Raw genomic sequence first — 24,482 nt, forward strand, 5'->3', positions numbered from 1 at the left:
GGAGATACTGGAGAAGCATAGCGGTAGTAGCAGATAATAGAGAAGCATAGTGGTAGTAGCAGACACTAGAATAAAGTATCGATAGTAACAGAAAGGAGTGACACTGGCAGATGCTCAAAGATCTGGATATCTGCTACCTACTAGGTATCTAGACAAATAAGTGCTGAAATAAAATGCTTCCTTTCCCATCCTGTTCTGACACTTGAAATTCAGTCAGCCGCTAGGGTGTAGGCTTATTTGTATTTCTCTTGAATCAGGAATTGCTTAACTTTGGATAATCCAGCAAATACTTGCCCGGAGAGCTGAGACCAGTACTCTCAAGTTCGATATCTTCCCGCAAGCCGATGGCACGAAGGGTCTCTTTATTGACCCCCACCTGGCCGAGGTACGTGATTGTATCCTTCCATCTCTGGACGTCTTCATCGTCTTTAAAATATCGTTGAATATTTGGGTATGTGCTCTGACGAAGGACTTGGATGGCACGTTCCGCCCCAACGCGGTCGATCATGGCCGTGACGATTTCCTTTTCTCCCCAGAACGCTGCAGCAGCCAGTGCACTTTTATAAAACCCTCGGTCAGACACGGCTGTGGGATCTGCACCTGCATCAAGCAGCATGCGCTGTATCTCGTCTCGCTCTTTCTGATTCACCCTTTCATTCCCCCTCGGCGTCATTGATGCCTCGAGCGCGCTGCCATAGTTTCCAGTTCTTGGCAAATTTGGATCTGCGCCATGTTCGAGTAGCAGCCGTACAATTGCCGGGTCCGCATTGTCTACTGCTATGATAAGAGGACTCCCGTTTTCGCCTTTGTGCACGACAGCATTCGCATTGGCTCCAGCTTTGAGCAGGATTTGGACCGATTCGACTTTTTGGCGATACACCGCTGTAATCAAGATGTTGCCATGCATATAACCGGCGTCGTTCTCCCTCTGCACGTCTACCAGGCCTTGATCCAGCATCCATTGTAGCGTTGCGGGGCTAAAATCGGTAGCCACTTGTGCAGCAGTGATACCGTCTTTGCTACGACTTGGAAGGTTGACGTCTACCTTTGCCTCCATTATAAAGAACTTCATGATGTCGAAATGTTCTTCGGCAAGCGCGCAATTCAACGCCACAACGCAATTTTCCGCAGCATATTGATCCATAACGTCAATCAAGTCGACCAAATGTTTGACCATTGGCAAGCAGTTGCTCTTAGCCGCGAGCATCAATGAGGTCTCTTCGTTGCCATTCTTTTCAAAGGCCATCTCTATGGTCATTTTGCTGTTCAGCCACCAGTCGCGCAAGGTGTACCATAATCCATATTGACACGCGGCCAGTAAAGACAAGTTGTTCGGGTTGAAATCATTTGAACGCTTTTCATCATGCTCGGCCCATTGTCGATAGTTGGCGCTGCTTTCACCTGGTGAGCCGAGAAAGCGCTCTAGGGCCTCTGTGAGATCCGGATCAGCCTTCGTAGCCTCATTTTCCCCCTCCGTCGTTTCTAGCCATTGGTCGTATTCCTCAACGTGCCTGCCCCAAGAGTCTCCAACGTATTCTGCAAAAGTCTCATACTCTATCTCTTCTGGCCAAAAATTTTCAAGGACGCCGAGGCACACTTTTGATGCAAACACATGGCACTTCCAATTCGTGTAACCTCTTGATTCAAAATATTCAGCCACAGAGGCATGTGGTAGCATCCAAACACCCCTTTCTTCATCAATAGTCAGGAGATCTTGACAAAGTGATAGAATTTGCTGCTGTGTCTGCTTTTCTTTTCGCACCACTGTAGATCCTTGGACAGCGTATTGAATGGCTTCTAAGAGGATGTGTGATCGGAGTGGCTCGAATGAACACAACACCCACATAATGGCGCGCTCAGCTAGGTTGACATCGAAGTCATCATGCCCTCTCATATTATCCCAAAGCTGATCATACGCTTCTGTTAAGTTGCGAGGCAATTTATGCGCCCAATTATGGACTGCATCATCCGTGATATGGTTTTCAAGGCTTCTCACTTGTAAGTAAACCCACCGGAACCTGTAATCACGCGTGTCAGATCTCATCTCGATCCACATGCAAGCCATAACATCGTCTTAAATGAAAACTTACATTCCGCAGCTCCGAGTTGCAAAAACATGTTTAATTTCGTCTTGGGCTTCTTGACTTCGCTCCATAAACGATTCGGTCGAATAAAGCTTCTCATCCAGAAATCTCTCAATGTCATCTTGCTGATTGCTAGCATCCAGAGTGATAATACGCCTATCTTGGAACGCCTTTATATACTTCCGGTCTGGTCGGGTAGAAATAAAAATCTTGACGGGTCTCCTAGACTCTTCCATCATTTGGATAAGAATAGTACACAAGTTATGAGTGGTGATATCAGATTCGTCCAGAGCATCCAGAATAATAGTCGTCTTTGAGTATAGATTCAAAGATTCCATAATGAAATCTTTGCAATCCTTGTAACCTAAATCTCTCCCTTCTCTCTTTGCAATCTCGCATTTATGTACGAGGCTACGTTGGACGAGAGTAGGTTCATCAAAAGCTTTACCAGCTAACTGACGAACAAAGCTTCTCAAGACGACCATCGGGTCTTGCATTGAAGTTCCGCGATTGCAATAGAAATAAGCAAACCCTTCATCATGTTGCGATGCATTAAGTGTCTGCTTGACGTAATCGATCGCCTTGGAAGTAAGGAATGTCTTGCCAGTGCCGACTAGGCGACTTTGTTAGATGAACTGTTTTAATAAAAGAAAGGGAATGATGCGACTCACCAGTTCCTTTGAGGCACAACACAGCCGAAGAAGAAGGCACATCTTGCCAAGCGCGGAAGTGTTCGTTAGCTAATAGCCAATTCCCAGTCTCCTCTATCCTTCTTTCTACAACCTCAGCGTGACTTTTTCCAAACTTCTCCTTGCTTATAAACTCCATCAACTTCTCTAGCTCCTCTTTCTCCACTTTTGCAAGGAGCTTGACCACCCCTTTGTCTATCCGGGGAAGTGGCGACGATATATGATCTAGTTGCTTCTTTAACTCTTTCAAGCTGTCGTTTGCCTGTTTAGATGAAACGGCAGACTGCGAGGCCTCACAAGCTTGAACCTCTAAAGAAAGTTGCTGTTCTTTTCTCGATAGGTCCTTCACTTTTCCAGTGGCACCCTCTGGCCTTAAAACTGCTTTTAAAGCCTGTCTGGCTATTCTGCTATCGAACAAGGTCTCTGAAGATGCCAATAACTCTAGAGCAGTCTTGTATACGTCCAAGAGTGCATCGTATAAATTCTGCTTATTTTTTTCATCTGTGGCCGCAGCATTATACAGGTATATAGCCTCGTAGATCTGCCCTCTACGTACAATGCGTGCAAACCATTGAATGGTTCCCAGGAGAGCGGCCTTTTGCTCGATTTGTTTCACTGGAATCTATCATTAATTAGTTTTTGAATGTTCAAAAATAGTAGATGTAGGTAGATCTAGTAAACGTAGATAGATCTAGTAGATGTGTAAATACACTTACTTTCAAGACCGCCTTTGCAACAGCCCACGGCGCGCTGGCCTGTGGAGGGGCAAAAGTGATGGCAGCGTCACCAACCATAGTAATAAAGGCAACAGCATCAGCAATGTATTCTCGAACGATGATCTTCTGATTGCCAATCTCGATTTTCCAGGGTTGGTCATTTTGTTCAGATAGCTTGTTGCTTTCGATGAGCTTAATGACTTCTTTGATCTGGCCTTGCGCAAGACCTGTGGGGGAGTCTAGTCCATGCTTCTTGATCCATTTCTGAGTCTCATCATTAGCCTCAGTAAAGGCTCGAGCCCAGAGGTCTGAAACTTTAGTCGACGGCGGTGGTTGGGATTTTGTCGTCCGTAAAGGCGGGGTTAGATGAAATTTCGCCAGTTGAGATTCTACGAGAGGCGCAGATAGTCTTTGGCGCGAAGAACGCTCTGATGTATGAGAAAGCAGAGGGTCTCTCGATAGCTCTAGAGATGCATCTGAATGAGACGATGTACTGGCTCTCGCAGATGTAGAAATTCGACGACCGCTTGATGCTCGAGATGAAGACCTAGGCCTTCCAAACCAATTGCGCGGCTTTAAAAAATCCCTCTTTCTGCTTTTCACCTCTGTGCCCATGTTGTGGATTATCAGGTAGATACTTAAAAGGACCGTCAAAGATTATTATGCTTGTTGGAAATCTGAAGTCCGGTTGCGCAAAAATTGGGCGCATTCAAGCTTCATAGACTTCCATGTGTTTTCAGGCATCCGTAGGATCACGCGGAGCATCCCGGCAAGCGGAGGCGAGAAAAAGCGAAACCGCAAAATGAATAAGTGCGTATATTCAGCAATATAAGCACCCAATCAGCTTAGCAAACGCATGGGGTGTGAAAATAATAGTACTAAGTACCGGAGAAATATGAAGATAATAGTAGTTGCTAGAGAAATGTAAATATAATAGCAGTTCGTAGAAAAATGTAAATATAATAGAAAATATTAAAGAAAATATAGCTATAGTAGCAGATACTTCAAGAACTAGGGTTTATAGGCGTATTATTCAAGGCCCGGGTGTTCGAAATGTTCTCTGCCTCGGTTTTTCTGTTCCGTCACTTGCCAGGATTGACACAAAATAATCCTCAACGCCCAAAGGCTCTCCAATGGTAAGCTCTTACTATTTGAATGAGCTGATAACAAATGAGACAGCCAATGAAATCTCCACTGTATCAGCTACGTGGTAATCAAGGACAATTACAATGTAGCTTCATCTGCAGCTCATTCGTCAAAATTGGAAGTGGTATCACAGCCTCGTCTCTTGGCATTTGGGGGGAAATAATTGCTTTATTGACCTCCGGCATCCCTTGTGGCCTTATTATACATCTAGTTCTACTGCGAACCTATATGCAGGTACCGCGCTCATTAATTATACATCTGTCCAAATTTCTTCTTACGGGCGCAGTTCAAGAGTAAGATCATCCAGCCATATTGGCTTCTAAAATGTCTATTTCAAGTTCTATCTAGACGTAACTATTAGCAGTCAACCACTCTCTCAACTTTTTGTGATCTCGCTGAAGATATCTCGCTCTACCCTTGATTCTATCCTTAGATACCTCCAACGCGCGGGCAAAAGCAGTAGTGTCTTTATCTTTAAAGAAGCTCTCAATTTCTATCAATGTTGATGCATCAGTCAACGTCTGAAGCACTGCGCCAACTATGCGGTCCAAAAGACTAGAATTCTTTCCAATCTTCGTCTCAATGCTTGACCAATGGGTCTTCATCCAAGTCCATTGCAAGAGGCGAGTTGCAGGATTGTCGGCGAGAGATGTCGCTAGGAATTGCATATCACCAGGAGGCACGATCTTTGCCCTCGTAGAATTTGAAGGCGCTTCAAAAAGCATAGGCATTACATCTGATTCGACAAGTTGCAAGTCTTTTGTGTAGCCGAGCGCCGTAAGACATATTTCTTTCCCGTCAATAGTGGTCGTATTTTCCCATTCCTCAATGATGAAGGGAACAGCGTCCACAGGATTTGTTTCTACAGCAATTCGGAAGACAATGGCTCGAAGGTTTGCAGGAATAGGATCAGAAATGGGATTATATTTGTAAGCAACAAACCGGCGATTTGCTTCTGTTGAGATACTATGCAAATGTCAGATGGAAAGTTGGACAAGAAAGAAGATATAAAATTGTGGACTCACTTTGGATGCCCGCTTGCCCCAGCTGCGAGAAGCAATTGACTTCGCGTCAACGTTGTATTATAGTCTTCATCTGGTCGAGTATCCCATCCACAGAGCGCAAGATTCTTTTCAATTAGCTGAAGGATGAATTTATCCAACCCTCTTTTAATGCCATCGTCATGATAAAAGATAGAGCGGACAACGTTGACGGAGTCCAAGACCTGTTTAATCACTCGGTAGTGCGTCTCGTTTCCAAATGCTTTCAACAAATCCAACATCGCTGCTGTGTTGCTCAGGCCTGCAAACGCCATATCCGCAGCCGAGCTGACGATGAAGATCTTGTCCTCGGTGCTGAGTCGATTTAGCTGAGAAGCTATAATGGATAGGCGCTCGGGAGGATAATTAACTTTATAAAATCCAATCGCATTGGCATTGATGATATAAAATTCCTTGTCGATGTTGAAAGTATCTTGTTTTTGAGCTAGAGTTGTGTTTGATGTGTTTTGCTTTTCAGAGACATCTTTGAGAGATAGTGGAAGCCACCAGACGGTTGTATCATCTTCGGGTTTTACATCACCTGTTGAGAGAAACCTGGTTTGTCTCACGGTGATTTGGTTCCCGTTTTCTTCTATAGATGCAACAGGGAAGCCCATATTCTGAATCCACGGCTGCACAAAATCCCTTACTTCCACCTTGGAAACCTCAGATAGTGCGTCCCATAAGTTGTCTGTGACTGCATTACCATATGCATGTTGCTTGAGGTATAGTGATATACCATCAAGGAACGTATTTAAGCCGATATGACTCGCAAGCATACGAATAATAGACGCGCCTTTGCGATAACTGATTAGATCGAAAAGCTGAGATACAGCTGAAACATTTCCAACCTGAACTAGAATTGGATGCGAGGCACGAATAGAATCTGCCTCGAATGCTGACTGCATCCCCTCATTAACGAATCGGGTCCAAAATTCCCAGTCTGGATGGACGTGAGCAACGGCCAGCCAACCTGCCCAAGTAGCAAATCCCTCGTTAAGCCACAGATCATCCCACCAATCCATGGTAACCAAGTTGCCGAACCACTGATGAGCGAGTTCGTGAGCCACAACGTACGCGATGCGATCTCGGAATCTCTCTTCGGAGGTTTGCTCATCAAACAAGATTGCACTGACACGATATGTCACCAAACCCCAGTTTTCCATGGCACCGCTAGAAAACTCGTGTACTGCCAAGATGTCTGACTTGGGAAGAGGGTAATCAGTGCCAAATATTTCGCTGAAATAGTCAATGAACTTGGTTGCGTGTTGTAAAGCCCATTGAGTTTGGTGCTTTAATCCTCTGGTTGTGTAAACCCGGACAGGCAGCGGACGTCCTGAGTATAGACGGTCTGTAAATGCTTCGGCGTATTCAAAATCGCCAACTGCCCATGCTAGTAGATAGGTACTCATAATGGGAGAGCGCTCGAAAGTAACAAGCACTCGGTTTTGTTTGTCGACCACAGGGGTGATCTTCTTGACAGGCATATTACTTAGTGCAACTTGATCTCCGGGTATTTCAATGGCCAGATCAAAGGGGGACTTTAGATTCGGCTCGTCAAAGCAAGGCAAAGCCATTCGTGCATACCCAGGCTCAAAGAAGGTGCTGAGCATATAGTGAGAGGCATCAGAGCCGAGTGTGGAAGCAGCGGCAGGAGTAGCAGGTGTGTATTTTGACCGATAAAAGCCCGTCATGTCATGACGGATTTTGCCAGTAAAGCTCAATGATAATTTTGATGGCTTGGAAACAGGTGCTTCTTCTTTGAAAGTTATCGTTGCTTGTTGTACTTGATCATCGTGGGCAATCGATATGGCTTCAGAGATTGTAGAGTCGTAGGATAGTGTTGTTTTGTTAATTTCGAGATCCAAGGCATTGAGTACCACCTTGGTTGTGGGTAAAGTGAATTCTCCGTTGATTCTATATTTCTTATTAGCCTTCAAATGTTTGCTTTGATCAACGCATCGAAGACTGCAACGATATTGTCTTCTCCTTGACGCCGAGACTGGAAGCCTTACTCTACAAATCCCGTATAAGTCCATGTGTTGTAGTCCAAATTGGTAATAATGAGAGAATAGTTAGAAGGCCTCAGAGAGACAGGCAAAATATCTCGATTAGCCATAGCTTAGAGTTGTATAAATTAAGATGATGATGGCGGAGTTCCTCAGCAGTTTATTGCTGCAAAGTTGGTAAATAGTAGTCTCAGTAGCCGAGCCCGATGCAAAAGCCCACTGCCTGAATTAAGAGGGAAAAAAATACTCTCTCTTAATTTATATCTAAAGAGTCATTGCCTAGTAACTACATTTACTGTATGATCTATACTCGCAATTCGTAGGTCCATCATTGATTTCCCATATAGGTAACTCCAAGTTTGAGCCGAAGCCGAAGCCGGAGCCGGAGCCGAAACTCGTATCTAAATCTTGATCTTGTTAGAACATGTAAATGTCGTGCCCCCGACTTGCGCCCTCTTACTACTATCATTTACGCCCTCTTCATACACATGCGCATATTTGAGCAAAATTCTGCTTCATAACTGGTCAGTTGAAGATGAAACGATGTCATGATACACGAAGCCATCAAGGTTCCGCGATGACTCGAACTTTGTCATCTTTAGTTTCGGCTTGACCGCGGATCAGACTTGATGAATTCACACGAACCTGTTGCTAACATGCTGTCAACCGTGAATCACAAAAGTCATGATAATAAAAGCTAGCACGGCAAAATTGCCGCTGTGATATTACAGGACTATTTTTAGTGAAAGATGAAGTATTTAAGACGGCCGCAAGCGGTGCTCATTTCTGGGCGCCCATCACAGTAATTAATTCAATCTTGTACAATGTTGTCTAAACGAATCTCTCGAACATCTGCCGATCTGGATGCACCTTGGAGACATACTCCTCGGTTCCAGAAGTATGACCCAGTAGCGAACACGGATGGAGTCATCTCCTTTGCAACTGCAGAAAATGCAAGTCTTCCGTCCAACAATAGCTACACAAAGCTAATATTTGCCTTAGGCTCTTGTTACTAAGGAACTCGAGGAGTTTGCAAACTCCGGTGTCAGTATAAGAGTCTTCATGATGTCTACCAACATATTGTACTAAAGCAATATAGAACATACACATCCCAGGAGCTGCTTTTATGTATGGATACAGTACTGCGGGTGGACAACGTTTCCCCAAAGCTCTAGCAACACACCTCAACGAGTATTTTCATCCATATAAGCCACTGACTGGAGATGATATATTGGCAACTGGAACAGCAACGGCGCTTCATGAAATTCTGGCTTTCAGCTTTGGCGATCCTGGTGATGGTATTCTCGTTAGCCGGCCATGTTATGGACGGTTTGAGCTAGACTTTGGCAACAAAGCAGAGATGCCTGTGGTCTGGGCGGATTCCAATGCGGAAAATTCCTTTAAGCCGGAAGTTGTAACTCACCTTGAAGAGAGGCTGCTTCAATCAAACGCAGCTGGGACCAAGGTTAAGGCCCTCCTTATTGTCAATCCGCATAACCCTCTTGGTATATGCCACCAATATCCGGAAGCTGGAATACGTGCTGACATTGGATAGGACGCTGTTATCCAAGAGAAACCCTTGTTGCTTTAATGGCGTTTTGCCAGAAGCACCGCATACACTTCATCAGCGACGAGGTTTATGCCTCCACTGTATTCGACTCAGGAGAGCCCGATACCCACCCCTTTACATCCGTGCTCTCCATTGATCCAACTGGACTTATTGATCAAGATCTTGTTCACGTCGAATATGGCATGGCCAAAGATTTTGGTTCCGCTGGCCTACGTGTTGGCGCCCTGATTACCCGCAATGCCGCCCTCCAGAAAGGATTTCAAAGCATTATTCGCTTCCACAGCCCCTCTGGCATGTCGGTCACCGTGGCAAGCGCTATGCTTGAAGACAGAGAGTGGTGCAGAAAGTTTCTAGAAACGGCACAGAGCCGCATTTCTGAGGCCTTCAGACTAGTCACGACTGAACTGTCTAATATCGGTATTAAGCATCTGCGCAGCACGAATGCTGGTCTCTTCCTGTGGATTGACTTGTCTTCTTATCTTCCACCAGAGAGCTCTGGCCTGTCTAAATCTGAAAGAGAGTTTTCTCTGGCTCAGAAACTGCTTGATGGTGGAGTTTTTCTTCATCCTGGTGAGGAGCATGCTCTTGAAGCTGGCTGGTTTAGACTAGTCTATACACATGATCCTCGAACAGTACGCGAAGGAGTTAAACGGTATGTTATCTCACCATCCTACCAATATACAGCCTCTCTGACTGATAAAGGATTCACTCTGTTCTTGATAAACTCTCATGGTAGTCTCGGAGCTGGCGTCCAGTCGACTCTTAATTACCTATTAGGGGAGTCAAGTTATTTTAGCTATGATCATCGTGAAATTAGCGATTTTCTCATTACTCACTAGCTCTGTTTGGTTATAAATGCTCCTATCGTTTAGTTCTAGTATAGTACGGCTGTTGGTATGAGGCAAGATGATGAGGGGATTGAAGGAACTCAATACGATCAGCAATAATGATTACATGCAATCTTCCCACCCTCCTAAGCAGACTTTGTTTTCCTCATTTTCTTAACTAAGGTGGCTCGATCAATGTCTTTACTATGCGTACAAAGGCTTGGATTTCTGAGACGGGAACGCCATACTTGTATTTCAGCGTTGTATCCAGGTTAAACCTGGCAACCGACTTTTGGGAAATGCTTCTTATAAGCGATTCGGTGCGTGCTAAAACCGGCAACGATTACGAAACACATATTATTCAGCAAGTTATTTCATCACGGAAGTGATTAGGAATCAGGTCACTGTGCCTAAGCGTTTTGCATATAATTCGCCTTCAAAACTAACTCCGGATGGCGAAAGGGGGTCTAGGCGGCCGCTTATTTCCGATATTAGATCTCGATGATGCGGTTTGTTTAAACACGTAGACTAGTAGGGATTGAACTAGCATGCTGAGAAAAGTGAAATGGGGTAGGGGCGGATTTGAACATTATTCGCAAAGGAAGCAGTCTTGCTGGCAGATATGATAGTTCATATAATACTATGTGCAGTTGTTCATACATAAATACACTCTCATAGAGAGAATATTCCAAAACTACTACCAAGTGTTCATTCACACTTAGTATGAGAACTTTTCGCCTACAAGCTCTTCACTCTTTGCCCATAGCTTCTCTCCCTCGCTCCAGCTCGTGTACCAAATCTTGGCATTGTCATAAATCTGACAATCGCTCAGATACACACCCCTGCCCTCCCATTCTCCATCCTCGCCCTTGAGCTCCGGGCCGGTCTTTGCAAGATCCGCATCGCTTGCAATGGGCCTCTTTGCCGGCAGCGTCAATGCAGGGTCCACAGCAGCTACCAAAGATGTGCTGGCGCCCTCGCCTTGGTCCTTGAAGACCATGCCCTTCTTCTTGAAGGATTCAATTCTTGCATTGTACTCCTCTGCAGGAACCTCTCGTCCAAGCTCCGTAACAATTGACCCGGGATGAACAGCAAAACTCAGAATGCCGTACTTTTCGTATAAACGCTCGTTGATACCCAAGCTGAACAGAACGTTGGCAGCCTTGGATTGACCATATGCACCCATGGAGACATAGTTGTCAGCCTTGACAGTTTCCACATCAACAGGCCATAGGCGAGTAAGTCCGACGTAATCAGGTTGTTCAGATAGAGGCAATGATCCGTTGGTCTTTTCCCAGTTGATGTCACTCCAGCGAATGGGGCTATAGTTGGCGCCCATGGAGGAAACGTTGACGACACGAGTGGCCCCCTTCACAGCACCCGGCTTCTGAGCGGCCGCAATCAACTTGGGGATAATCAAGGCCGTAAAGAGAAAGTGTCCAACATGGTTGGTCGCGAAATGTCGCTCTATGCCGTCCTCGTTGAGCTGGCGGTTGGGCACGTTCATGATACCCGCATTGTTGACCAGGATGTCAATAGCCGGCACGTCAGCCCATCCGTTTAGCGTGGAAGCGGCCGCTCTGGCACCTTTTTGCGAGTTTAGATCGAGCTCAAGCACGCGATACTTTGTCTTTGGATATTTTTCGGCTAGGACGTCGGCACATTCCTTCAGCTTGGCTGGGGTTCGGCCGGCTAAGATGATGAGTTCGGCGTTTTGGGATGCGAATGCTTCGGCGGTAGCGAAGCCGAGACCCTTGAGATTGACTCCCGTGATCAGAATAGTCTTTCCTGAGATGGCAGATGGGAAGGCTGCTGCAACAGTTAGGGCCGTTGTGTGGGCTCCAAACTCCGGGTGTGTTGCTGATGAAGGCATTTTATTCGTATTGACTCTGGATTTTTTTTCTCTTCAATTTCTGTTATCTCACAGATTAAGATCCGGCTATCCAATTCTATTTCTCAAACAAAAACTTCACGAAAACAAACAAAAAACCCTACGCTTTATGTTGGGGAGTACCGTCTTCTTCGTTATGAGAAAACGGTCTAATGCCGATAAGTCCATTTCCCACGGCCCCACATCCGGCCGACGATGCTAGCTCCCACGGGCCGGTGGCCGTTTCTGTTCTATCCTATCAAATCGTGACTTCAAAATGATTCCAGATCATCATAGACCACTAAATGGTAATTCCGTAAAACCGGTAGTTAGGAGTTGCGCTTCAAACTGTGCCAGATTCGGTATGGTGAAAGATTTGTTGGAAGCATACCCTTAGCGAAGAAGATATATCAAGAGGCCAAAGTACTCAATATTGATGAGATGCTTGATGTCTCTTGATTTGGTCTCTGGAAGATATATTATAAAAGAGTCCCATAAAATTCGTGCGACTGAATATCTCGCTCTATTCACTGCCAACTGAATACTCGACATCGTTTAGAACCACGAACTCCGCCATGTCTATCATCGCACCATACGCCAAAGAGCACCGGGATACAAACGGCCCCGGAGATGCGCGCCCTACCGCCCTCAAGATCGTGCGTGACCAATCTTTGGACGGAAAGCTCGGCGGCAAGGTCATCCTCGTCACAGGGGGCACCTCTGGCATCGGATTCCAGACCGTGCGAGCGCTGCATGCAACAGGAGCGGACATTTACTTTACTGGCCGTGACACTAAAAAGGGTAAAGAGGCGGAAGCAGAGCTGCGGAGCGATGGCAAAGCGGGGAAGCTGGAGTATGTGGAAATGGGTTTGGATTCTCTCCGGAGTATACGGGCTTTTACCGCTGATTTCCTCAAGCGGACGGAGGGGAAGCTCAACATATTGATTTGCAATGCTGGTGAGTTGTGAACCCAATGGCACGTGGGAATTTCTCTCGACTAAACTTTAATCTTTTGTTTGTCTCGTATTGTTCTTATCTAACTGACCTTGTTTATGTAAGGTATTCGCGGATATCCCAAAGGAACGACTGAAGATGGGTTTGAGCTGCATTTTGGAACCAACCACTTGGGACATTTTGCCCTCTTTCAAGCTCTCAAGGATGCCTTAGTCGCATCAAGCACGCCATCTTTTCATTCTCGTGTCGTATGCCTGTCAGCGTCAGGCCACCGCCAATCAGGTATCCGGTTCGACGACATCAATTTCGACCGCGAAGAAGAGTATCAGCCTCTGCTCGGATACGCGCAATCCAAGACAGCCAACATATACATGGCTCTAGAAATTGAGAGACGCTATGGTGCCAGCGGAGTGCATGGTTTAGCAGTTCATCCAGGAGGTATCAGCGGCACGAGACTCAACCGAATGACGCCAGAATCGCAACTCAACGCCCAAGTCGTCGATCCGTTGATCTCAAGAAGGATGAAGAATGCGGAACAAGGCGCTGCAACAACTGTGTGGGCGGCTATTTCTCACGATTTTGACGAGAAGGGAGGCTTTTTCCTGGAAGATTGCCAGCAGAGCGAACTGTGGAATGGCGATATGACGGTTTTGGCGCCTGGACATGCGGCGCACATTCACGATCAGGAGAGCGCTTCGAGGTTGTGGGATGTAAGCTTGGAGATGATTGGATTGGATAAGTCTAGCCAATGATGTATTTACATGTAAGCTGGTTAAGATCTGAGGGCCTGGATCTAATCATCTAGCGAAGTAGGATATATAAGGAATATGTCATCAAGAATTGCGGTGCGGATGTGGACCTCATTCCGTGTTGCCCCAGTCTATTTCGGAGATAAACTTGCAGTCTCACTTGGAAGAACGTTACAACAACCTTTAGTTCATGCATGACATGTGGAGCAACGGGATTACGGTTATACAGCCAGAAACGAAAGTATTTTGAGCTACCAGTTTGCTTTACTATCTATTCCCGATGACTACCGTCGTAGCTCTAGATAGTTCGGTTGGTAACCTCGCCAACGTAGTGAGGAGGGTACTCGCTGCTGAACAGCGGCAGACGCGCAAAGATCTCTTCACCATGAGCAGCAAATGCATCGGCAAATTGCTCAGCGTTGCTAAAGTACAAGTATGTAACAACACTGTATGGGGCATCGAGCCCCAAAGTGGTGATGGTGTATCCCTTCATGCCAAAGGGCTTCCAGAGAGAGTAGATCCATGGCATCTGCTGCTGGCTGTAGTAGTCCATGTTAAAGGTCGAGTCGTAGGTTGCGTTGTGAATCTGGGGGTAGACAACCATGGAGAACCAGTCGCCGACATTGCCAATGGCACAAGAGGTGTCTTGGGCCTTGGCAGGCTGCGAGAAGACTGAAGCAGTGGCGCAAAGACTGGATGGTTCGTTTACTTGTTAGCTGTCATAAAGCTGATTTACAATTTCTGGATATATCTCTCTTTGGGTTTGACGTACAGAGAGGCTAAAGTCTGGAACCGCATTGTGGCTTTTTGGTTGAAGTATTGGTCAAAATTGAATACTCGATTTCTTTTTGCTTTAGAAATTCTGCAAGTTTCAATGGTATAATGAAAAGATGGTTGATTGCTCTGCTGGTAAATCCTGATATGATTTCATTTCTTAATTTACAGCGACATCAAGGGTCCTTTTATGTCCGTTTTTTCTTCTGTTTTGACCATTCTCATATTGGCATTCACAATCGTGCGACATCCACGTAATCTGCGACTCATCTTGTCGATGATCATTCATCTTGGCTCTCTCTTAACCATCCAAATAGGAAGCTCTACAATTCATCTTGCAAATATCATGACGCCCCTCGGTAACATGCATCTCGAAATCCAGTGACGATACGGATTATCTTACAGCGCATACACTTCCAATGTTACATTCGCAAAGATTGCTTCGAGAACAAGTCAGACTTGGATCCAATTCCTCCAATTGACCCCCAAACAGAGTTAAAGACGCTGTCGTGCATCGGCGTTAAACCGCCTCATCCAACCACATCTCCTCCACACTCTGCCTTCCCCTTGGGCATCAACTCTATCTGACCACCTTCTCTACTTTTATCGCCGTACTTTATTTTAAATCTTCTTGTCATGATCTCATCATTGGACGCCCTCTTCTAGGTTAGGAACTTTTAGTTTGTCTGCATTCCGCATTTGTGTCACTCGGACTTGCTGACTGGACAGGATCGGCTTTAAAGTCAAGCTTATCGCCTAGCTTCGCCCACCGACAGCTGCAGTCACCGAAAGCTACACCAAGTGGCGAAAAGGCCGTTTTATTTCAATCGGAGAAGTTGAGGGTTTGTATGTAGGCGATATTTGGAGCGACTTCAGCCGAATCGGATATGGAGAGACTATTGTGGCCGCGATGGAGTCAGTTCAATGTGTATATTAAGTGGCTGTTCGCTGTTCATTTGCTTAATTGTAATCAGACAACAATCACAACAATCACACAGCATCAACTCTACGACACCTGCCAATACAGTTTCATTACAACTCAATCCTTGTCCAAGATCCTAAAATAGATTATAATTCCACACACACAAACACACACAATGTCGGCCCCATCTGAACAGACCTTGATCGTCACCGGCGCCAATGGCTTCGTCGCTCTTCACATCATCAAGCAAGCCCTAGATCGCGGCTACAACGTCCGAGGAACCGTCCGATCAGTTAGCTCAGCAGGAAAAGTTCGCTCCATCTTTTCCGACTACGGTGACAAGTTCACAGTCGCCATTGTTCCCGAATTGAATAAGAAGGAGCTCTACGAGCCCGCCTTTGTTGGTACTCCTAAGCCTGTCACGGGTGTCATCAATGTTGCTGCTCCCTTCTCCCTGAAAGTCGACGATCCTGTTACTCAATTGCTGGATCCAGCTGTTGAGTGTGCTATTAGCATGCTTGAAGCAACTCGTCAATACGGACCTGACGTCCGTCGCGTCATCAACACATCGTCCTTTGCCTGCATTCTCGATCTTAGCCAAGGCTACCGTCCTGGATACACATACTCTGAGAAGGACTGGAACCCAATGACACATGCTGAGGCTGCCAAAGCCGACAATGCCACTGCCTATTGCGCTTCCAAAGCTCTCGCTGAGAAAGCCATGTGGAACTGGGTCGAAACTGAGAAGCCCTCGTTCTCATTGACATCCATCAACCCCCCTTGGATCTTTGGCCCTCACTTGAGCCCCATCACTGATCTCCACCATCTCAATGAGTCCTCCGAGGCACTGTGGCGTCTTGTTGGCGCAAAGGAAGTCCCCCCAGTTGACTTCGCTGGCTTTGCTGATGTTCGCCTCGTTGCCACTGCCCATCTTAATGCTTTTGAGCGCCCTGAGGCTGCCGGCGAGCGCTTCATCTGTGGCCAGCACTTTGACTACCAGAGTGCAGTAGATACCCTCCGTGAAACCCTCCCAGAGCTGCAAAGCCGTCTGCCAGTGGGAACGCCCGGTGCGGGTAAGACGCAGGCCGTCTACCAGCTTGACGGAAGCAAGGCAGAGCGTCTTCTGGGAATCAAGTACATTCCCTTGGAGGCTACCATGAAGGATTCATTTGCACAGTTTTTGCAAGCTGAAGCATAAAGGATGGCTTGATCAAACATAGATACATAGTTAGACAAAACAGCGCTGGGTTTGACGAAGGAATCGGCTCCTTCTTATATCGTTAATACAAAATATTGAATATGTTGATATTTACGTGTATCAATGGAGCAGAGTGATCTATCACCTACTAATCTATCCGAGGGAGATGTATATACTCTAATACAAAACATTACAAGTGTGATGAATCCTCGAAATTACCCTCTAATGCAGCAAAATATCGTATCCATCACTGGTGATGCGTACCTCTTCCATGCCGAACCCATACTTTCGTCGTATGAGTTCAAAGATGATCAGCCCGGCACTTGTGCTCGGGACCTGCCGAATGGTATTCCACCAGAATCCTCGATACAGCCACTTGCCCAGCTTCAGGCCTTCTGCTGATGCCTCAGCTTTGCACACTGCCAACGTCTCTTGGTATGCATGGTAGTACGCGCGAAGCATCCTGAACCGTCGTTGAGGCTTGTCGGGGTTGGCAGCCCGAGATGCACGTAGACGGGCAGCTTTGTCGTCTAAGTCTTCTAGATGATCCCAGTGCTTGACTTGGAAATGAGTGAGAGGATGGAGAAGCAGCTGCTGGGCGAAGGAGGCACTGATGCCCGCACCAAGCAGAAACATGGGCTCTATTGCGTAATGTGGTCGAATGAGCTGAAGACCACCCTCTTCTTTGGGTCGATCGGTGGGACGCTTGGTCGTGAGAAGATCTACGATATCTTCTTCCAGGCCCCCGTAGTACCATGCTACAAAGCGGTAGTATGATTGTGCCTTGATATACTCGAATGTGCTGAAAAAGATTGCGCATCCCACGCTGTCTTTCAAAAATGAAACCCCCCATCCCGCAAATATGCCTCGCAGCCCGATCTCTCTGAGTTTTTCGGCACTAAACGTCCACATGCTTCGTGGCCGGCCGCTGCCGTCGTTGGGCATCATATCACGGTGATCATACCGCGCCTGCAGTGCGTCCAACGGTGCAGCAAGAACACTCTGCAGTCCACCTGCGAGAAATCCAGCCATGAATGTAGCCTGGGGAGGCGGTGGAGGATAAACTCTCTTGGTGGCCTTGGAGCTCTCTTCATGTAGACGGCCGAGGATCTGCAGATATCCCGTATACAGCACTGCGTTGACGCCAATGTTGGCAATCAAGGGCGGCATGATTTGGTGCGGTACGATGCCCCAGCCCTCGTGTCGGATCGCCGACGTCAAAACACCTGGGGTTGTGCTTCGCATCCATAGCCATGTCTGTCGAAGAGCCGCAACCAGCCTCGACGGCGACGCATCTTCCGCAACAGCCTGCATCAGCTTCTTCGTCTGCCGCTGATGAATCGTCCGAGCATACGCTAGATAGTCGACTCGGGTGCGGAAGAAGGACTTGGCAGGGGCACGGAAGTAAAACGCAACGACCTGCGCACTGAGAGCCCGCACTCCGGCCGCCGAAGCTGCTGTTGCGGCATTGTTTCGAGGATGGCGATCGGGCAGCTCAACTCCAGGCGGGAGAACAGGGAGGACGCCGGTGGTTGAGTCGGGGAGAGGGGCCAGGATGGGAGCTTCAGAGCGGCCGGAGATCATGGCTCTTGCGGCTCGTTCGGCTCATCGTGGGAGAGTTTCGGTCAGGTTTAAGAGATATGCAGCGAGGGCATGAGTGAGCTTGTAAGAGAGAAGCCGGAGTTGGGCTTGGGGGATCGGAAAGTCTGCAGGCTATCGTCGGATTTAGCTGACTAAGCTTCACAGTTATCATATAAATCTCGAGACAAAGAGCACACAGTCTCTCTCACTACAGCTATCATAGGTTTGTTTTCGAGAAGAAATTCTGATGATTAAATTATTATGCGATTCTTATCCATTATTGTTTCCCCCTGAGATCACTCAATCACTGTCTGAGACCGGATAACATCTTCCTCTAACTTTGTCCACCGGCTCTCATACACTCGGCCATTCTTCAGCACTGCAAGAATATTCTTCTCTGGCTCATCTAAAATCGTTATGTCGTCCAGTGGATTGGCATTCAGTACCAAGATATCTGCGGCAAACCCATCTTTAATCTGGCCCAAGAAATTCTCCTGCTTCAACATCCTCGCAGCATTAACAGTGGCCCCCTGGAGAATCTTTGTGGCACTCAACGCCTGTGCCCGGATCCCGAATTCCTTGCTCTGCTCCACCCACAGAGGCCCTAACAGATCGGATCCATGGCAAATGGTAACTCCGGCTTCGTCTGCTAGGCGTAGAGATTGAAGACCTTGCTCCAGAACTTGAAGGTTCTTTTCGCGGTTTGCTGGTGGCAGAAACCCAGCGTATTTATCGGAGCCCATAGCATGGTAGGTGACAAGCGTAGGAGTAAACCACACATTGTTTTTCGCCATGTACTCGGCCGTTTCTTTGTCAATGAGATTGCCATGCTCGATTCCTTTAACGCCATTGTCCACAGCATGCCTGATTGATCGAGGTGTATAGGCTTGGGCAGTCACGTATGTGTTGTACGTCTCTGCGACCTCGGTGATTGCCCTAATCTCAGCAGCTGTAAATTGGATATGCTCCAGTTTATCATTCGGTGAAGCGACACCTCCACTGGTCATAATCTTGATAAAATCCGCTCCCTGGCGGATCTGTTCTCGAGTAGCTAGTATAGCAGCAGGCACGCCATCAACAACAGTGGAAAGGCAATTCGTGGTGCCACAACACGCTTCGTGGGCAGATCTGGAGTCTCCGTGTCCCCCAGTCTGAGAGAGGGCCTTGTTGGCAATAAAAAGCCGTGGCCCAGGAAATACATCGTCTGCTATTGCCTCCTTCAGGGCCAGCGTTGCACCGCCAGTATCTCTCAATGAAGTGAAGCCTCGGTACAGCACCTGCGCCGCCATATAAGGCTGACGGAAGTGAGACACGGCCATGTCGGGATGAACTATACTCGCTGTAAGACCTTCTTCTCCTGGCACAGAGGATATATGGGCGTGACAGTCGATCAGTCCGGGACAAAGATATTTGCCCTCCAAATTCACAACAATAGCGTTGCTAGGATACCATACAGAGTGTTCAGCAGATTTATCGTCAATTATTTTGATTAGACCTCCTGATAGTTTGACAACGCTATTGGGGATGATTTTCCCGTTTGCTGTATCAACGACATTTGCGTTTCTGAAGATATATGTCTTTTGGGGAGGGAGTTTCCATGGCTTGATGAGATCCGGCTCCGGTCCTGCCCCCAAGACGCCAGAGCCAGGAGCAATTGGCTTCTCACTAATGACAGGAATCCTGCGTTGCGTCATTTTGACATGAGAGTCTCGTTATTGAAGTGATTGGGAATGGATAAAAAGTAATGTAGATATTGCCCAGTATGTGTGGTGCTGGGGACGGCAAAGCACATGAAGTGAGGGGCAACCTGATTCGCAGGGGTTTGACAAACGCGGGGAGCATCCCGAAATCTTGCAACATTGAAGAAAGGCAATTCTACATGCATTTAAGTGAGTTGTCACACGTAGCCAGCATTGCTGCGATTTCTGTATAAATTGCCATGACAACACTCAGGACAGACACATTGTAGTTGCATTATTGAGGCTTCTAATAAGATGCTGGAATGTGCATGGAAAGAAATCTCATATTCACTCATCTATCAAAAAAGGATCAAGCGATTCGTTGTAGAAAACATTCCCGAATACTTCCAAAAAAAGGAAAAGCTTTTCTTTAGATGCTCAATCTTCTTTTTGTAAGGACTCTTCCTATCCAATTTGAAACGTTATTGAAGCATTTCAGCGAGCAAAACAGCAAAAAAAAAACATGCCCCCACTCAGATTTGAACTAAGGACCTTTGCATTACGAGTGCAACGCTCTACCCCTGAGCTATAAGGGCTGTTTGCTTATCGATAAGAGGCGTAATTTTTGACTTATATAGGAATACGTCTTGATGCCAAAGATGTGAAGGCGTCCCTCTTTACTATCAACAAGAGTTTGCTATCAGATGGATAAGATATTTCAGTCTCTTCTTGCTTTAAATTAATTGATTGGCGAGAATTGTAAAGTCAATTGTCTCCCGAGAACTAAAGAAAACAAGACAAGACATCTCTAAAAACTCGGTATAAGACAGCATCTAATATGGATGTTGATGGCTACACAAACTCCTATATTCAACCCAATCCCAACAAGATATTCTCTTCAATTATTACATCAATCGCCAGTAATCTCGATGTCAAGTCAGTAGCTTGTTTGTGATGGTCATGATAGTTCACTTGGCGCTTATAAGGGTATTAAAGTGTAAATAAGGAGGCGAGGGGGAAAACAAAAGGAGCCGTATATATGAGATCGTATGATATGCAAAGTAAGTGTAAGAAAAGAAACAGCGTAAATTGCATTTCAGAACCTATATAACTAGCATTTATTACATGTCACCTCACTAGTCTCGTACTTTTGTCTATTTACTCAGCTACATATGTGATCGGACCTGTCTGCCAATATCATCCTCCAACCATAATGCCCGAATACTACCATGAGCATAATCCACTTTCATCCCTCGGTCGATCCAGTCATCATAAATGCCAGTACTAACATATACTCCCCAGTGAATAGCTGACTGTGGTCTTTCTGTGCCAAGATCATGCCAAGACTGGATTGTCGCTTCTTTATTTCCTTCGGAAACTATTATGCCACAATCTGTAGGACAACGTGGGCAGGAAATGAATACCCACTGGCCAGGTATCTCTATTGCAAGATCAATTCCATCCTCAAGATCGGTGATTACTCGAGGAGGGGTGGTCCAGCTCCGTGTCTGGATTGTAGCACTGACTTTTCTCTTCTCTGCTCGACTGTAATTAAGTCCACCTCGCAGACACAAGTGTGGGCAAATTGTTATATTTCTTTCTCGGAAAAGTGTCCAACGAGTTATTGTCTGCGACCACATCTTATTATATTTGTCTTCATGGCCGCCAGCTTTCCATTCTTGACGAAGAAGAAACCGTTCATTGATAATCCTAGCATCTGCCGTGTAATTTGTAGGGCCCGTGAATTTCGATATCGATCGGAACGGCCTCATCATCATTTTCAGATGTTTTTCTTCCATATTGCCCAGCCGTGATAGCTTTAGGGCAAATTGAACATGAAGATAATCGATGAAACAGCCATCCAGATATAGTGGGCTGGGCAGTTTGAAACCGCAGGGGGACAGTATTCTCCTATAGTCTTCAGAGTATTGTCATTGGCAAGGTGTAGCTTGCAACATTTCTGACAGGCCCAGTGATTTGTGGATTGGTGTGCAATTCCTTCCCAAAATGCAAACCTATCCTCTCGGGAAAGCTTAGACGCTTCTTGCTTCCAGTCACGGAACATGATTCGCCGTAATGCTGTACATGTCTGTGAAAGAAAGAGTTTATCGGACAAGCCTAGATTGTCGGCGATGAGATAGATGATCTCTAGTGGAACCTGGAGCATGGCGGCATGACTGTTGACTTCAAGAGAGAGGTTTTCCATAATGGGCACAGAAGTAGCAGGGTCTTGCATCTTGAATTTGTCAAGTAGGCGGCTTGGAAATCAAAGACACTTCATAAAATGTTTGAAATCGGAGTTTAATGTTTGGAAAGAGAGTGATTGTTGGATTAGTGATTATTGAAGAAGATGTTAAGACTGAAACTTTGGCAATGAATGTTGAGAGGGACTACAGAAGAAATTCCAGAGAAGAGATTCAGACCGGGGACCAGCAGCCTTTATAACTTCTGGGAAAACAATACTAAATCATTACGCCTAATATCGTTGCCGGGTGACGGTTGCGTTTATGTTTATAGTTCTAAGGGGCTTCTATGTTGGTTTGGTGGGAATCGCCGTGGCGGAACAGTATCAAGCCGTTGCTGTGTAAAGTTCAATATAAGTAAATAGTAAGAGTGCGGACGCAAATCATAATTCAAACCAAATGTCTGAATTAGTCTAAAGTAAATTCTGGTACTGGTACTCCTGTCCCCCCTTGATAGCAGTACATGGGGTGGGCTCACTTAAATCGCGCTGGGAACATGATCGAAATCCATCGCAGATTCGATGTCGCCGGAGCCCATACATCACACTGGAGCGTTCTCATGGAATACCATTCCGGAGATAACGGGGATGGAAACATGAATGAGAGATTGGCGCCCACAAATTAGCCATTCACAGAAGTGTAGAAATGCAGGGTGAAGGAGCGGTTATTAGTTTGGCCATTGGGCTATGACTCACCGTTTTAACATAAACTCCATAGAGTCCCAAGACTTCGTCCTTACACCAGCCACTCGATTTGAGTTGCGATAACAAATTCCTACATAAAAACCATCATGTACGACGAAACCATAATCTTAATCGGCCCAGAAGGTTCTGGCAAGTCTACCATTGGCAAAATCCTGGCCAAAACTCTGTCGAAAGAATTGTATACACTTGACCGACACCGCGATGAACTCTACGCACCTTATGGCTACGACAAAGACCTAGCGGCGAAAATATATGAAGAAAAGGGTCTCTGGGCATTTTACCAGCACTGGAAAACGTTTGAATACAAGACCGTCGTGCACATTCTGCAGAATGCAAGACAAGAGGGCGATCAGTTTTACGGCAAGATTCTCGATTTCGGAGCCGGACATTCAGTCTTTGAGAATCCGCAAGAGCTAGAGAATATTGAGGCGTTGATTAGGCCTTACGAAAATGTCATCTTGATAATGCCGTGTGAGGACGTCGATGAGGTGTTGAAGATTACAGAAGCGCGGAGGGGCCATGAGCTGGGCCTCAATAAGCATTTTATGGAGCATCCAAGCAATAAGAGGCTTGCAAAGCATACTATCTATACAAAAGACACCACGGCTGAGGAATGTGCTGAAAGAGCGCTTCAGCTTATTAGAAGAGAAGGTGCAGCAAGTTCGTCGACTCCTACAACTACAGATGCTAGGCCCGGAAACATTGCTTAGAAGACTGGGACGACCAAGCCCATAGAACGGTTACAAGGTCAATAAGAATTGGAAATAAATTAGTTTAGTCAAACAATAATAACAATCTAGATTATCTCTCACATCTGAGGACTCTTTGTCCAGCACCTTTAGGGCGTACCGTGAAGCACTCAAGCTGTGGCTTCGGGTTTCTTCGGCTCGCGAAGCATACACGTATGTGTATAAGTTTCCCCATCGCTACTTCCGGGCAGGTCTACGGTTATCTCTTCCATCACTTGAAATCCAAATTTCTTGTACAACGGCATAGCCATTGGTGAGCCAGTCACCCAGCAGGCGAGGCCTTCTTGGTCGGCCAACTCTGTGACCCAGGCCATCAGTAAGCTCCCCGCACCACGTCGCTGTGCCTTGGGATGTGTGCCAATGAGCTTCAAAACTGGAGAAATAGAGGCTTAGTTTCAATGCCCAGTAGACATGTACGTAGTAAAAGATGGCCTAGGACATACTAATGGCAGGCCGATTGCCCAGATCCCGAAATTGGGCCCTCGCAGCTCTGCTGCTAAATCCAGACCCCTCGGGAGCAGCAGTTGGGGTTTCTGGGGGTGGTGGACGATTTCTGACTATATCTTCTGGGGCGTCTATTGCCATTAGTTGGATGCATTTGGCACTCAAAACAAGACAGAGCACAAACCGGCTGGAGTAAATCGATCGGGATCAATATCGGTATTCTGAAACCCAATCTTGACCCAACCAACCAGCTCTCCCGTGTCGGTGTCGACGACCTTTTTATAGGCATTGAAAGCTTCACAGTAGTTTTTCGGCCAGCGGCGAATAAGGCCAGCTACCCGCTCATCATATGTCTGGTCTGAGAAGGAAGCTCTCGAGTAAGGGTCAGTGTTGAACGAGGTGGCATACGTGTTTGCGTACGCCTCGGCGTCTCCAAATTTCATGTCCTCAAGCTGAAGTGGCATTTTGTTGCTGAAAGCAGACGCTGGTTGACTTTATTATGCGATGATGCTGCGTAGGATTTTAGTCTTAAAA

General features: G+C 46.4%; 11 protein-coding genes across 11 annotated transcripts; 4 read left to right on the forward strand and 7 right to left on the reverse strand.

Annotated features, from left to right (window-relative positions):
- Positions 1 to 253: 253 nt before the first annotated feature.
- Positions 254 to 4,104, reverse strand: T069G_09904 (ankyrin repeats (3 copies) domain-containing protein; the record flags this gene model as incomplete). Its single annotated transcript, XM_056177114.1, has 5 exons — positions 254 to 2,018; positions 2,091 to 2,495; positions 2,541 to 2,697; positions 2,756 to 3,395; positions 3,490 to 4,104. 5 exons carry the CDS (start codon positions 4,102 to 4,104, stop codon positions 254 to 256), a joined length of 3,582 nt encoding a protein of 1,193 aa, XP_056025592.1.
- An 830-nt stretch (positions 4,105 to 4,934) lies between these two features.
- Positions 4,935 to 7,794, reverse strand: T069G_09905 (peptidase family m1 domain-containing protein; the record flags this gene model as incomplete). Its single annotated transcript, XM_056177115.1, has 5 exons — positions 4,935 to 4,979; positions 5,073 to 5,321; positions 5,370 to 5,601; positions 5,661 to 7,592; positions 7,691 to 7,794. 5 exons carry the CDS (start codon positions 7,792 to 7,794, stop codon positions 4,935 to 4,937), a joined length of 2,562 nt encoding a protein of 853 aa, XP_056025593.1.
- Positions 7,795 to 8,508: 714 nt separating this feature from the next.
- T069G_09906 (aminotransferase class I and II domain-containing protein) lies at positions 8,509 to 10,093 on the forward strand (the record flags this gene model as incomplete). Its single annotated transcript, XM_056177116.1, has 4 exons — positions 8,509 to 8,637; positions 8,687 to 8,728; positions 8,784 to 9,189; positions 9,240 to 10,093. 4 exons carry the CDS (start codon positions 8,509 to 8,511, stop codon positions 10,091 to 10,093), a joined length of 1,431 nt encoding a protein of 476 aa, XP_056025594.1.
- A 706-nt stretch (positions 10,094 to 10,799) lies between these two features.
- On the reverse strand, positions 10,800 to 11,954 carry T069G_09907 (short chain dehydrogenase domain-containing protein; the record flags this gene model as incomplete). The annotated part of the gene is made up of 1 exon (XM_056177117.1): positions 10,800 to 11,954. The coding sequence occupies one exon, from the start codon at positions 11,952 to 11,954 to the stop codon at positions 10,800 to 10,802; it is 1,155 nt and encodes a 384-aa protein (XP_056025595.1).
- A 572-nt stretch (positions 11,955 to 12,526) lies between these two features.
- Positions 12,527 to 13,657, forward strand: T069G_09908 (short chain dehydrogenase domain-containing protein; the record flags this gene model as incomplete). The annotated part of the gene is made up of 2 exons (XM_056177118.1): positions 12,527 to 12,908; positions 13,011 to 13,657. 2 exons carry the CDS (start codon positions 12,527 to 12,529, stop codon positions 13,655 to 13,657), a joined length of 1,029 nt encoding a protein of 342 aa, XP_056025596.1.
- A 295-nt stretch (positions 13,658 to 13,952) lies between these two features.
- On the reverse strand, positions 13,953 to 14,452 carry T069G_09909 (uncharacterized protein; the record flags this gene model as incomplete). Its single annotated transcript, XM_056177119.1, has 2 exons — positions 13,953 to 14,346; positions 14,427 to 14,452. The coding sequence occupies 2 exons, from the start codon at positions 14,450 to 14,452 to the stop codon at positions 13,953 to 13,955; spliced, it is 420 nt and encodes a 139-aa protein (XP_056025597.1).
- Positions 14,453 to 15,525: 1,073 nt separating this feature from the next.
- T069G_09910 (NAD dependent epimerase/dehydratase family domain-containing protein) lies at positions 15,526 to 16,548 on the forward strand (the record flags this gene model as incomplete). The annotated part of the gene is made up of 1 exon (XM_056177120.1): positions 15,526 to 16,548. One exon carries the CDS (start codon positions 15,526 to 15,528, stop codon positions 16,546 to 16,548), a length of 1,023 nt encoding a protein of 340 aa, XP_056025598.1.
- A 222-nt stretch (positions 16,549 to 16,770) lies between these two features.
- Positions 16,771 to 18,132, reverse strand: T069G_09911 (mitochondrial carrier protein domain-containing protein; the record flags this gene model as incomplete). Its single annotated transcript, XM_056177121.1, has 1 exon — positions 16,771 to 18,132. One exon carries the CDS (start codon positions 18,130 to 18,132, stop codon positions 16,771 to 16,773), a length of 1,362 nt encoding a protein of 453 aa, XP_056025599.1.
- Positions 18,133 to 18,425: 293 nt separating this feature from the next.
- Positions 18,426 to 19,823, reverse strand: T069G_09912 (amidohydrolase family domain-containing protein; the record flags this gene model as incomplete). Its single annotated transcript, XM_056177122.1, has 1 exon — positions 18,426 to 19,823. The coding sequence occupies one exon, from the start codon at positions 19,821 to 19,823 to the stop codon at positions 18,426 to 18,428; it is 1,398 nt and encodes a 465-aa protein (XP_056025600.1).
- Positions 19,824 to 22,841: 3,018 nt separating this feature from the next.
- Positions 22,842 to 23,465, forward strand: T069G_09913 (uncharacterized protein; the record flags this gene model as incomplete). Its single annotated transcript, XM_056177123.1, has 1 exon — positions 22,842 to 23,465. The coding sequence occupies one exon, from the start codon at positions 22,842 to 22,844 to the stop codon at positions 23,463 to 23,465; it is 624 nt and encodes a 207-aa protein (XP_056025601.1).
- Positions 23,466 to 23,614: 149 nt separating this feature from the next.
- T069G_09914 (acetyltransferase (GNAT) family domain-containing protein) lies at positions 23,615 to 24,412 on the reverse strand (the record flags this gene model as incomplete). The annotated part of the gene is made up of 3 exons (XM_056177124.1): positions 23,615 to 23,877; positions 23,948 to 24,079; positions 24,133 to 24,412. 3 exons carry the CDS (start codon positions 24,410 to 24,412, stop codon positions 23,615 to 23,617), a joined length of 675 nt encoding a protein of 224 aa, XP_056025602.1.
- Positions 24,413 to 24,482: the final 70 nt, after the last annotated feature.

The sequence above is a fragment of the Trichoderma breve genome, chromosome 6 (genome assembly GCF_028502605.1).
Source record: "Trichoderma breve strain T069 chromosome 6, whole genome shotgun sequence".
Taxonomy (NCBI): domain Eukaryota; kingdom Fungi; phylum Ascomycota; class Sordariomycetes; order Hypocreales; family Hypocreaceae; genus Trichoderma; species Trichoderma breve.